This window comes from Uloborus diversus, chromosome 1 (genome assembly GCF_026930045.1).
Source record: "Uloborus diversus isolate 005 chromosome 1, Udiv.v.3.1, whole genome shotgun sequence".
NCBI lineage: Eukaryota > Metazoa > Arthropoda > Arachnida > Araneae > Uloboridae > Uloborus > Uloborus diversus.
The window spans coordinates 114336448-114350788 of NC_072731.1; the positions used below are offsets into that span (position 1 = coordinate 114336448).

General features: G+C 33.0%; 1 protein-coding gene across 3 annotated transcripts in view; it reads right to left on the minus strand.

Annotated features, from left to right (window-relative positions):
• LOC129217366 (Na(+)/citrate cotransporter-like) overlaps positions 1-14341 on the minus strand; it is a 111161-nt gene that overhangs the window by 13928 nt on the left and 82892 nt on the right. For all 3 annotated transcript variants that reach the window (XM_054851672.1, XM_054851664.1, XM_054851656.1), the window contains 2 exons: positions 10391-10552; positions 7043-7180 (listed from right to left, as the gene is read on the minus strand). In XM_054851672.1, the coding sequence (XP_054707647.1) occupies positions 7043-7180; positions 10391-10552 (300 nt within the window). The remainder of the gene's footprint in view (positions 1-7042; positions 7181-10390; positions 10553-14341) is intronic.

The window sequence follows — 14341 nt, forward strand, 5'->3', positions numbered from 1 at the left end:
TTAGAAATTGTGTGCAAGTTTGTGCTGTTTATGGATTTGCTTAATTTAGTTGATGGATTATTTTACATATTAACAACTGATTTAAAGAAAAAAATATTAAAGAAATGGCGATATTTTGGTTACATGGTGAAAACCGAGAAACAGTATTGCGTGGTCTTTAGCTTCAAAAACAGCTGCAATTGAAAAAATTGCCAAATGCCTTAGCTATTGAAATGATTCCGCAAAAAAAGTTTGGCGAGATCCCTGCTGGTCGATCAAATACCCAGTCAACACAAATTAATTTTAAAAAAAACCATTAATTGCCTCAAAGTTGTTTTAAACTGGAAAATAATCAGCCAATTCCATGTATTATTTGCCTATCTTGGGCAAAAATCTTAATTTAAGATTTAACTTGAGAAAAGTCAGACAGGAGTCAGACGGAAAGCAAAAATAGTCAACAATACAACAATTTTCACTATCAACAGGGAGTTGAGATGATACACTAAGTATTGTATTGAGTTGAGGAAAGCCTTCGAACATGAAACCAAAAAGCTCATAACCTGTTTTTTATTCTACTTAGAAATTTCAAACAGGTGCCATCTTCAGCAGAAAAATCAAAGCTTTCGATGGACATATAATGCTAATATGTGCAAGTATTTTTTCATCCCCATATTAAAGAATTTAAACGAAAATTGTATTTTATCGCCCCCATGGGGGGTTCCCCCCCCATAACGGGATGAAAATTGCCCTATGTGTTATTATGATGCATAAGCTACATTATTGTAAAGTTTGATCAAAATCCATTCAGTAGTTTTTGCGTGAAAGAGTAACAAACATCCACATACAGACAAACTTTCACATTTATAATAGTAGTAAGATACACTATTTGATACACTATATGATAGCCAATGATCGAGCAACCTGCAAGTTTCAACAATGAAACTCGCGCCATGGTGTGATAATATGATAATATGTTTTAGGGTCATTCCATAGAAATGTCAACCTCAACTTCAGAATTTTTTTTTTCCACAGAGCCTTAATTGTGACCTATCATTTCATTCAGCATACTTTCTAGTACATAAATCCAGTAACAGTTTGCAAAAATTTCATTTGGTGTTTTTCTTCTGATTCAAACGTTTGAGGTTGTAGAAAAGGCTTAGCATGTGCAAAAAACATGTGTCTACGTTTTCTTGTGTAATGCAAAATGTTTTGCAAATTTTTAAAAGAACTATGTTTATTCTAAATGATAAGATGTTGGCCGAATAAAATTGACTGTTCTTTTTGCATACATTATAAGATGAGTATTTTAATTAGTTTGCTTATTTCACTGAAAATATTAACGTTACGTTAGTCACGAAAATGTATTAGTTTCTGCTTAAAAACTAAACCAGATGATTGAACCAAACAGCACTTTTTATTTTCTTACATCAGTGTCATATCTACTTAAAAAGTGCAAAATATTTATTTTAGTATTAGTAGATATAAAACAATAAGTGTGACTAACGTAACATTTGAGCTGTGACTAACGTAACATTTTAAAAATGACTGCTAATATTTAAAACTTATTTAATTTAATGTGCATTTTCATGAACAATTTTGAATATGTAGGCATTCTATATTGATTAGAAGTATAAAGGGTGAAAAATACCAGTAATATTGCACTTTAGACCTTCTGTTTACTTAGAAAAATACTTTTTAAAAGTCTTTAAAAAGATTCTTCCAATTTAAAAAATTATTAAAAAAGAAAAAATGTGACTAAAACAAAATGAGTACTCTGCTGAATGTGCATTCAACACAAGAATCCAAGCTTAAACATTAAGATAATAGAAATACAGTCTTAACAAAGGAGAACGTCTCTATTTTTTAGAAAATACATCTCCACCTATTATTAAAATGAAGTAATGGCTGCTCGTTGGGGGAAAGCATTTGAAGATGTTACATGATGCAGTGACAATAAGTGCTGCTGCCATATATTTCAGAAAATGCAAAAATGATCATTTAGAAATTCAAACATTTGCGCTGATATCTGGAATTACAATGCATTCTGCAAAAACATTCGAATATTTTTTTTCAATATTACATTTTAATTCAAAAGGATGCCCAACACTATTCGTTCGATGAATCAGTAACCCTTAAAAAATAATATACCATTGAAAAGTACTAGGAGTTTCTTATGACGATAACTTGTATACAGTGGCTCCCAAAAGTGTTCGTACACTTTGAAATTTTTTAGTAAAACCAAAATAATGCAAAACTAAATTCGAATATGAAGTTCAATATTTTTTCACATCATTCCTATGTCATTTTAAATACAACCCAGTAGTTTTTTCAAAATATTGACGAATCTTCTTTTTGAAATGGGTCAAAAAACGTAGAGACAGTGAAATAACACGCCACAAAAGTCATCGTACACTCAAATATTTGCGAATAAATTCATGATTAAAATTATCATATGCCGTTTATTTAATATTTTTGCATTGTGTTGACCCTTAAAAGTCATTTGATTTTAATTTTTTGTCTATTTATTCCTTAATATTGTGCTTTTTTTAAAAAAAATTCTGATATTCGTAAAAAACATCAAACATTTGAAATTTAATTTTTTCCCTCACGGTAGCGGTAAATTGGTTTGAAATGTTTCAAAATTTGATAAGTTATACCATTCCATAGTAAAGTGCTAGATAAAATGCTTTAAAGAAAAGACTCGAACCGAAAACAAGGTAAGAAAAGGTCAACTGGCAAAGTTAACAAAACGTAATCGGAGATTTAAAGTAAAAAAATTACGAACAATACACATTTGAGTGCTGTAAATGTTTCTGCAGAGTTAAATGGAAAATTTTACATTTAATTTTCACCTAAAATTGTTCACCGAGTTCTCTGATTAGCTAGATTAAATGGAACCTCTTCCCGCAGAAATTTTCTTGGTCGTGCGAAAAACACAAAGCTTACGCTTTTCGTCACAAAATCGATGATAAATAAACTCAAAACGTTTAACAATTACGTCTTACTTACAGATAAAAATGAATTCAACATTTTTGGTTGAATTGTTGTATAACTGTAAGTAGAAGAAGAAAAAAATTGGGACTTAATCTTAAGAACTTAGATGGATCAGTCAGTTAAACAGGACGGTGAAGGTGTTATAGTGTGAGGGTGCATATCAGCATCAGGACTTGGTAGTTTGTAATTTTTTGGTAAAATAATGAATCATGCTGTTCCTTTAAATATTTTTAAAACCCAATTTTGAATTTTTAGCCAAAAAATTGGTTCAACTTTGTTTTTTTTTAATCAAGATAACGATAAGAAGCACACGATTTTCAACGTTTGAGTCTAGTGCCTCGAAAATTGTCCTAAAGTTTAGAAAATACCCCTTCAATCTGCAGATTTGAACTTAATGCAACATATTTAGAGACATCTGGTGGCTAGATTATGAAAATACGGCTTTGAAACGAAAATAGAGCTAGAAACAGTAAGACTCAAAGTGTGTTTGAACACTTACTCAGAAATTACGCAAAGCAATGAAAGAAAAAAGAATAAAATTTATTCTCAGGCGTTTAAAAGGTGTTGTTGATACTGCATGATATTCTACTAAATAATAACTTAATAAAAAGTTAGATTATTCAATAATATATAGACATTTTTTTAAGTGTACGAAGACTTTTGTGAGATAAAATTTCCGGCACTTTTTGGTTTTTTTTTAATTTAAAAAAAATTAGGTTTTAATATTTTTTTAAAACTTTTCATGTAGTTTTGTAAAAAAATGAGCATACATCTTATAATTAAATACCTATTCCGAAATATTAATTCTAACCAATGGATAGGGGCCAATTTTGCTGAAAGTCGTAGGTGTACGAACACTTTTGGGAGCCACTGTATCTGCAGAATACTAGAATTCGGTGAAACTATCAACTTGCATAAAGTTAATTTTTTTAAAGAGAGATATTTAGGATTTAATTAGCCCTGAATGATGTTATTCAGTTTGTAAAAGCAGTTTTTTTATTTGTTTATTTTTTTTTTTTCGCACATTCAAATTGAGTTAATTGAACTGAATCCTTCCATTCAATTTCTTACACTAATATAGAAAAAAAAGTAAAGAAAGAACCATAATGCAACACAAAGAAGGTTCCTAAAAAATGTAAAAGTAATATAAGAGCAAGAGATTAATTACAAAAAGTTTTTAATATGCATTCATTGTTTGTTATTCGATGGTTACGTTAGTCACGTTACGTTAGTCACACACAGTTTTTCGTAAAAGTACCATTCCCCCTCCCCTCTCGTTTTTACCCCCCAAATTGCACCTCCCCAGGGTTCTGTCACAGCCCCCGGGGGCTATTGTAATGATTTTTTGTATACATGTTCTTGGATGGAGGGCATTGAGGACATATACGAAAATTCAAACCCCAGGGATAGCATGGGCCAGAGTAATTAAGTTTGAAAATCACTAATTTCCCCTAAATTCATGTGTACTTACTCTCAGCTTGTAGGGTTTGTTCATCTCTGACATCAATTGCAAGGCTAGACAGATCTATGATCTAACAGTTATGCAAAAGTTGTCTTTGCAAATGAAATTCAATCAAGACTAATAAAACAGATCCAACCGTTCCAATTAGACGTTAAATCGCGGATATCATTAATTTGCCACAGCGACTGCGCATGTGCGCGGACGGGCTTTCTGATTTAAGATTCCATGCTGTTTGTTTATATTTAAGCAGAGAAACAAATTAATGAATGAGATTAGAATGCTATCCCCTCCTCCCCCAAATGATACATCTATTTTTATAATTAAACTAGTGGCACCCGCACGACTTTGCCCGTAGTAGAAAATTAAAAGGTCATTTGGTTCGCCTGTACATTAACAAATAATGGATGATTAATGTCTCAACAATTGGTTATGTTAAATGTCTCGCCCATATTACGGTTCCACGTTATGATGGTTTCGTAATTTACTATTCCACGTTGTGACAATTTGCTCGGAAAACTTTTCTTAAAATCGGTATAGAAAAAGAACAAAATCGAATTTTCAAAAAATCGCTTCGAGGTGCACACCCTCATGCTACAAACTAACTTTGTAGCAAATTTCATGAAAATCGGCCGAACAGTCTAGGCGCTAATCGCGTCACAGACATCCTACAGACATCCAGACAGAGAGACTTTCAGCTTTATTATAAGTAAAGAAGTAAAAAATAGCACTTTTTTTATTGCTTTGCTTATTTTTTAAATCAATGCATTTTTCACAAACATAACACATTATGAATTGAAAATATATGAAATACGTGTGTGAATATCCGTGTTTTGCAGTAGTTTGTTAACAGACTCGCTGTGGCAAATTTGGGATATCCGCGATTTGACGTCGAGTACAGTTGAATAGATCTTCTGACACATTCAAATTCAAAATATTTAATAGATTAGTTTTTTATTGGCTTGGTAATAACATGCCTAATTTCGTCTTTTTAATGAACTTCTAAACGAAACTAGGAATTTAACAAGACAAAGACGTCCATCAAAAGAAAGATAAATCACCCAACAGTTAAAATTATCCCATAAAACGCAAAATAATCCACGATTTAAGAAAAAAGTCATTAAATAAAAAGTGAAAAGCTAAATTAAAATAGCCCGCAAGCTGTAAAACATTAAAAAAAAAAAAACCTTCATGAAAATGTTGAATAATCCGTCAAATAAAGAAACTAACAGAATTTATTGCGAAGTTGTAAAATACTAGAAACAATGTAATTTAAAATATAATATTTTACTATCCAAGAAGTTTTCTTTGCAACAGAGAGGATAAAAGGATTACAATAAATGTAAACGGCCCAATTCTCGCAAAACGAACATAGAATCTTATTCTTAATGATCAGAAGTTTAACTTGACGTAAAATTTGGCTTGCCATTATTGTTCGTTAAAAACACAAAAGTGTTGTTTCAATTGAAAATTTTCGAAGTTGAAGTTCTCAATTCTAAAAATATAGACAAAGTAATAATACCAACGCAAAAGTTGTGATATCTCATCAAAAACAACCCTGTTATAAAAATTTCCCCACCAAGAAAACCCTTAACTTTTAAAATCAAGTGGTTGCTTGGTGAGCAAAAAGCTTCCCGCCAAACAATATAAACAATTTAAAGGATCTATCCATATTTCTGAGGAGTTGAAGGTGGGAGGAGGTTCTAATGGAAGTAGGTGTGATGAAAGAGGAGAAGAGGGAGGATGATAGTTTGGCAGATACTTGGCGAGCAAACTAGATATCATAACTTTTTAAGGGTGGGGGTTTTTGGGTTTAGGATGTGTTAAGGCCTTTTTTGTGCGGAAAAGTTAAGGGTTTTCTTGGCGGGGAGGTTTTTACAACAGGGTTGTTTTTGACGATCGTATACCTTACTGCTTGAAAAAATCTTCAAATTACCTTGTACCTTGGGCAAAAACAGGAAAATGTTTCTAAGAATGTACCCACTATCGAACGAGGGGGGGAGGGGGTAACTGTTTTTTCCATAAAACTAGTTGATATCAATCCAATAAAAGAAGAGCAAATATTTTTATCAAGTAAAACAGACTACCAGGTTGGCGATATTGTGCTGCAATAATAGCAATTTATTGTTTTTTGGTATTTTTTTAAAAGTTAATTAGAAAATGAAAACAAACTTCACCGTGAATATTATCTTAAAATTATTTAATTGGTAAATTTGCAAAAAAAAAAAAAAACTGACTTTACTGACTAAATTCGAAAAATACTGACCAATTTTTAAAATACTGACTTTTACTAACCAGTTTTATGCCCTGCAAGAGTCACTTGTTCGTGGTCCGACAATACTTCCTAGTCTCGGTGGTGAAAGCACACATGAATTATTCATTCGCTATCAAAAAGTCACAAAGTAGAATTTTTCATAACCGATTACTTTTGGAGAGTGTAGTCTTGGATACGATATGTTGCCCAAAGTTTTATATCTCAAAGCATCCAAAAAGAAGAGAAGGATTCCAAGATGAAATATTGAATTTCTGTCTTCCGTTACTCCAACTGACCATACAAATTTTTATCTACTATTGATTTATCTTTTGCGAGACACTAAACTTTTCACTCACCATGTCAAGGGTCTTCATATTCCCACTTTCGAATGCAATGGCATTAGGAGGGGTGGCAACAGGAAGCATGAAAGCGTATGAAGCGGCAAGAGTGATTGGTAGCATCAGGAACAATGGATTAACCCCTATAGAAACAGCCTGCAAGAGTATGACACTGTTAAACTATTGTCTATTGGTTCTATTAGAACATTTTTCTTTAAAAATTGTATAAAAAATTCACTGAAAAATGGATGCATGTACCCCAAGTACGTACGTCAAATTATTTCTTTTAAATTCAGTTCTTTTCTTTTTCATGGATGTTTGCATTATTTTACCCCTACACCTTAGGCAAGGGCAATGTCACTCTTTTTAATGATCCGTTCATCAGATGGTCTTTTGCTCGCACATTGAACTCGTTCATTTCAAAAATTTGTTGGTAGTCTCGCCGAGAGAGTTACTTACGCACATCGAATATATGATCAATAATATTTTTTAAGGAAAAGTAGCTTAAATAACCTAAAAGCAAGAAAATATGCCCAAAAAAAAAAAAAAAGGTTTAATCAACAAAATATTTTATCTAGATTTAGAATATTTTGTTCAAAATATATATTATTTAGATTCATAACTAATAATATAAAAAATATAATAATATTTTCATTATATTATTAATATTTGATTAATAATATATTAATAAATATTTTATTTAGATTCATAAGTACAGTGTTCTAAATTCCAAACTATTCGCCGTGTAAAAGAACGGCCGTTTATGTTTTAGGAGATCCGTTCTTTTTAAAGGAGTTGATCTTTTAGATCCGTTCATGAACGATACCCCTCTACTAGATCTCTAAAGTATAATAACTATTAATGGCACTTTCAAAATTAAAGAAATTTAATGTTTTTCTTGGTTTCTGATGCCTGAAGTTTGAAATTGCAATGACAAAATCTAAATGGAGTGTGAAAGGAACAAAAATAAAGTACTACATAAAAAAAAGTACCTTAGAGAGAGGAAGGGAATGTTTCAATACCCACACACCGACCATTTTGATGCGAATTGATACTGAAAAGGCAGTTTTACCAAAAAGAAAAGATAAGAATCTCGTCCACGTTTTGGTACAGGGCTTTATGTTAAACTCATCAACTGTCGTCAAGCTGACGCTTAATTTTTCTTCTCAGTATCGGCACCAAATTCGATGAGATGGTGCCAAATTTATTTATTTATTTTTAAGCGAATTCGGAAATGTATTTTCACTTCTTTTGTATTTTAAAAAGGAATTTTTAATTTCGCCAATTGCAAATCAATAGTTATTTTTAAAATTCTAAGAAATTGACATTAAAAAAGTCAAAAATTAATAGTATTTTTAAAAGATATTATTTTGTTTTTTAAGACCAGAGGCTGATAAGGCACCCTCTTGCAGCCCCTGTTGGCACTTTTGTACACTAACTTGAAATTAATATTTTTTCATGTTGTATTTTGTAACTATTCGATTAACTTCATTTGATTTTTAAAAGCCAAGGGACATGAGAATTCACCCTTTGCACCCTTACTGGCACTCGCGGTCATAAACATAAGATTAGTAAGATTCGTGATGTATTTTCTATATTTTAAAGGATCTTGTAATTAGTCCCTTCTTAATCACTTAAATTTTATTTTTGAAAGCCATGGTAGGAAGGTGCACCCTCCCACCCCCTCCCCCCTGCCAGCACCCAACATGAGTTTAATATTTTTCCTAATGTACTTTGTAGTTTGTCCTTTGTTCTCAAATGAATTTAATTCAACTTATGAAGTTGTACCTGGACGACCGAGCCTCGCTCGGCTTTAAAAGAGTTATTTTTTGTCAAATTGTTTTTTTTTAAGGTTCAATACTTTTCCAAATATACTTGAAAAGCTTCACGTTAACGAAATATTACGTACTCGACCTTCTTATAACACTAAAGTACCAAACAAAGAAGATTCTGAATGTAATTAAATCAATATTTTGCTTTAAACTATCTGTTACGTTTGTTTCCACTATACAATTTTCTTGTCAGTAATTAAAATATTTTGACCTTAGTTTTGCTATGGTGAAATCGGTTTTTAACCGAATACTTCCTTTCATACTATGATGCGTTTCACGATTTTATCCCAAGCGAGATTTTTTTTTTTTGAATAAGTACTTTTAGTTTTTACGTCAGAAAATGCTACATACAGCATGATATCCATCAAAACTGATGATCCACAAACCATTCCAACAAATGATAACAACTGTCTTAACAAAACATAAACAATCTCTAGACATACACTTCTTCGAAATAAAATTTAGATGCGTGATTTAAAAAGCATGTTAAACTATTTGAAGTGTAAAAAGAAAATAAATAAATAAAATAAAATAAAATAGGATGGTCAAGCAATAGTTTCACTTAAAAAAGAAAAAAAGCCTTACATCGACTTACATAATGCTTTTTAATTTGTTTTTAGCCAAGTGTGTTTGAAATTAGCCAAAGTGGCCAATATCCGCCAAACCTGGCAACCCTAATCAAGTATAAAATTTTAAAGCGAGAATTTCGATTTCGATTTCGATTCCGAGTCACAACTGACTACAACTGTATTTATGTCGAGGACTGCATACTAAGTGTCTTGCCTCCATTATTTTTTTATACCGATAGATGGCAGCACCATCACCGGATCGAACAGTTAATGAGAATTTAGAACTAGACTAGGAGCTAATAGCTACCTGGTGCTAGCAACCCCAGAGGTATCGTTTCACTTGGAGGACATTGAGACTACGAGCATATTTAACGTCGCCCAGTCCCCTTTAATGACGACGGTGGGTCTTCGAACATCGAGGTTCAAACTCAGGACCCTCCGGCCCCGAATCCGACAGTCTACCGATCGGGCTACCACGGCCCTTTTAAAGCGAGAAGAGACAAATTTACATTGTTGTGGTTGCAAATCGTCTGCCTGATGCGTCAACTCACAGTTAACTTCAAGGCTTAATTTGACTTTATATTAAAAAACTGTTTTTTGTAAAAAAATCGCGTTTTACAGAAAAAAGACTGATGTAGATGAACTTAGAATGCAAAACTACAATTAAATCCAAAATTTCATCCAGATCGTTAGAGCCGTTTCCGAGATAAGAAATATATGCATACCCACAAGAATTGCTCGTTTAAAGATATAAAATAAATATTCATTCTTTTTTTTTAATTATAAAAATCAATTTTTTTTTCAAAAACTAGGGAGGGGGCAAGTATAAACCCCTGCCGGCGTCTCTGTGTACAAAGCGATTTAATGGAGAATCAATGAAGTTAACGACAGTACATAAGAAAATATTACTACAATATGATTTGAAAAACTGAAACTAATTTATTGGGGTTTAGAGACAAACTCACCACTTGACTAAAAATTGGCAGAAGAACCGTGACAGATGTCACATTTGTAATTATTTCAGTTATCATAGCAGTAACGAGGCAGACGACCACTACCATCGCTCCTGGAGGCAGAACAGCCAAGAACATCAGGTTTTCACCAAGTAGCTTCGAAAGACCAGATTTCTAAGCAAATAAAGAATATATTAGTACGAAAGAAATCAAGAAGTGCATTCGAACTTTTTGTTTATCTGGATCGAATTCAAAGGATTGTTTTCATTTTAATGTTATGTTTGTTCACATGGAGAATAATTCTTAAATTATGATGGAAAGAACGTTATTACAAGTACGCCAAACATTCACTCTTTTTGTTATATATTTATTGTTGATGAATAGTATTCGTGCCCGCGGGCACAACGCCACTCACGTTTGAAACGGAAAACGTTGGACCAATGGGGTTGTTTCCATTAGGCACAAGTACTACTTTTAGTCACTAAAGCTGATAGAATGAGCAAAAAAAAAAAAGGAAAGAGGAAAATCGTTTAGCTTCAAAACATTTAGTTAATTAATTTTTGAAAATGGCCGATTTTTCAAGCAAGACGTGGTCTTTATGACGTCACAAGTGATGAACTTTGCAAGTAATCCACTGGCGCGCTGAATGCTTACGCTTGCTGTCTACCGCGTTTCCATGTTATGATAATTCAGAAGAGAATCAAATATTGCGCTCTGCGATAATGGCATCAGTGAATGGCTTTTCATCACTTGTGATCAGAAGCGTACAAAACTGCTTCCATTAACTTAGCACAACGAATAAAGCACGGTAAATTACCTATCTCCTGCTTTGCTAAATAGTGAATTTCTCCTCTATCCTTAGTAATGGTTAATTTAATTAAGTTCAACTAGATACAAATGGCCGGTAAATATTCCTTCTAATGACAGGGGTCTGCACTGAATATTGGTATGTGAAAGGGGTACTCTAGCGAAGAAGTTTGTGAAACCCTAGTCCAATCTTAAATAAGCACCTGATGTCATTAGCGCAGAGCAAGGGCGGATCCAGAAAATGTTCAAGGAGGGGGCGATTGCTTTTTACTGTTCACTCTTTGGAACTTCAATCTCTTAAAACTTTCAAAGGAGTGTACTGAACCTCATCGCTTACCCTTATGTAAACAAAGGCGTCCTATAATTGTGTTTCTTTTAAAACACATTCAGGGTGAGCCTTTAAACCTATCCCTAATTATCATCTAAGATCGTCTAAAAATGAGATTTTAAAACTTCAATTTCAAAAAAAATCTCATTGAAAGTTCTAGTCCCTATCCCCAGAGTAATAAGAGATGGGCTACGATTGCGTTTTCAAAACTTCGATTCTGGGAGATTTCCGGGGAATAGCTAGCTCCTTTTCTTCTAACACCAATGAAGATTATGTAAAATTGCGTTGTTGGAACTTTAATATTGAAAATATACTTGAAGAAAGTACAAGTTTCTCGGCTCAAGGAGGGGGCGATCGCCCCCATCGCCCCTCCCTTGTATCCGCCCTTGGCGCAGAGCAATATTTTGGCATTTGATAAAAAAATATAATAGAGCAATAATACTAATGAACTTCATGTTTGCTTTAGAAAAGCCTTCATTCAAAATTCGCTTTGTGATTGCTATTATTCTTACTGTTTAAGGGCAACCTTTTTTTTAAAAAGAATGAATCAACATTCATCACTCCAATGGAGTAGCGCGCCAAAGTACGTCACTTGTGACGTCATAAAGACCACGCCTTATTTTCAAAATCGGACGTAATTTAAAACTGGATAAAAAATAACTTACTGGGAAAATAAAAGTTTTTTCCTTGCTCCTAGACTTTTTTTTTTTTTTTTTGCTCATTCTATCAATTTCAGTGACCAAAAGTAGTGCTTTCGACTGAAAGGAACAACCACATTCTTTGTGGAGAAATGTTGCGAAAAGTTATTTATAATATATTCTTTAATGTCCTGTAAACCATGACGACCACTGATGAGATAGAAAGGCGAACATCTAGTTTATAGGCGGAAACGGAGGCACCTACTAGTTTTCGGATGACAGCTTTTGCAGATGTGTGTTAGCCTCTAAATTAAGTTCAGTCATTTTGAAGTAAACGCGAAACGCGCATCAAAGCTTTCCTTTTGTCCCACTCATTCAGATCGACTCGTCTTAGCTAGCCGCTTGCCAATTCCACAGCAACAGTGGACAGCCTGAATCTATGTTCTTAGTATGGGCGCTAAAACCCGAATGAAATAGCAGTGGTGTTTGCTGTTTTTTTTTACTGACATCAATTGTTATTATATATATTTTTGTATTGAAAATGATATGTTGGTGAGGTAGCATCTGCATACCCTTTTACGATTAATTGGTAACCAATGCGTTAATATATGCTAAAACAACAATAAATATTTTGTTGAGTGATTGTGAGTAATGTCGCCCACATTTTCGTAATTGTTCTGCAGTTCCAAGCACAAAAATATTTTAAAGTAATATATGTTACTTGTTTTTATTTTTTATTTATTCATTTGTTTTTCTTATTCCCGTGCATTTCCGTGAAAGTGTCACATAAAAATCCATCCCCGCACAAAAACTCTGCTTTTGTTTGTTTTGGAATATTGCTTGGAGAGATAAACTCTCTTTAAAAACGCTTTCGTAATTACCCGTAGTAACAACTTCATCCAAAATTGATTACTTAGTGAATATCTATTGAAATTAATGTAATTCATTGCGTGTACAAATGCATTGTTACCGTAATGATTGAATAGCTAACTTTACGTTCTATGCTGTGTTGTGTGTCAGTATTCAAAAGATTATTATTCAAGCAACTATGAAAAACATTTGAAAAGCTTTTGATAACATATTCTGATCAATGAAACACTAAAATTTAAAAGTAGTTTAAAGCATTTTCCCTCATTCAAAATCAGAATGTTTATTTAATTTTTTTTCTCTTCTATAATACAGGCTGATAATATTTAAGCATAGCAACAGATTAATGCAAAACAGTATTTAAAGGTTCTGCTTTATAGCTTGAAATTTGCAGCGAACATTGTTTAAGTTTTCTGTTAACTAACGGTGTATAAAAAAAGTAAATTTTTAAAATAGAATAGTAAATTAAAACGACTTAGTGAAAACATCTTCGTAGAAAAACTATACTATGTCGAAAAAACATTTCTACCGTTTTTTTTTTTTTTTCGTTTTATTTACATGGAGTTTTGAGTTACAACTGCAGGAAGCTTCTCAATCAACATTCGCTAACATCAATTCTCGTAGTGATTCTTTGGTTTTGTGACATTTGTGCTACTTGTTATTTTACTTTAATCGCTTATGGTGTACTGATTTTGCCTTGAATCATCCAACTATGACTCAATTACACTTTTGGTGCTTCTTCTCAGAATTTACCTCAAAGTACCTATACGCATTATCATGTGTGTTAGGAGAGACAGAATGATTAAAATTGCCAAGTGTATTTCAGAAGTTTATGAACTGTCATATCCCTCAAAGAAATCGAATTCAGAAATCAAGGTGGTGGCCATTGCCGTCGTCATTATTATGTTAAGCTTTTCAAGTATTATTTATGACGTGTACATATGTCATTCAGATATGTATACTCAGTAACATTGAAAATAGCTCCCCAAGAAAGGAGAAAGGTACAATCGCGAAATTTTGCATATAAGAAGAGTAACATCTGATATGCAAATTATCCAAGATTGGTGTCAATGCGCATGACCGTTTACCCTACAGCACCGGTGAAATCGGGAGAAAGGTGCTAGATAAACCAGTGCATAATGTAAGGTTTATAAATGTTACGATTACATCCGGATAGTCGGAGAACCTTAATGAGTGAAGGATGCCAGGTAGACGAGTTAGAAAGCGTTTCTCACAGTTAAGCGAGTTTGAGAGAGGTTTGATCATCGGCCAGAAAATTGCAGGCTGGTCGACGAATCGTGCTGCTGCCAGGTGAATCGTTCA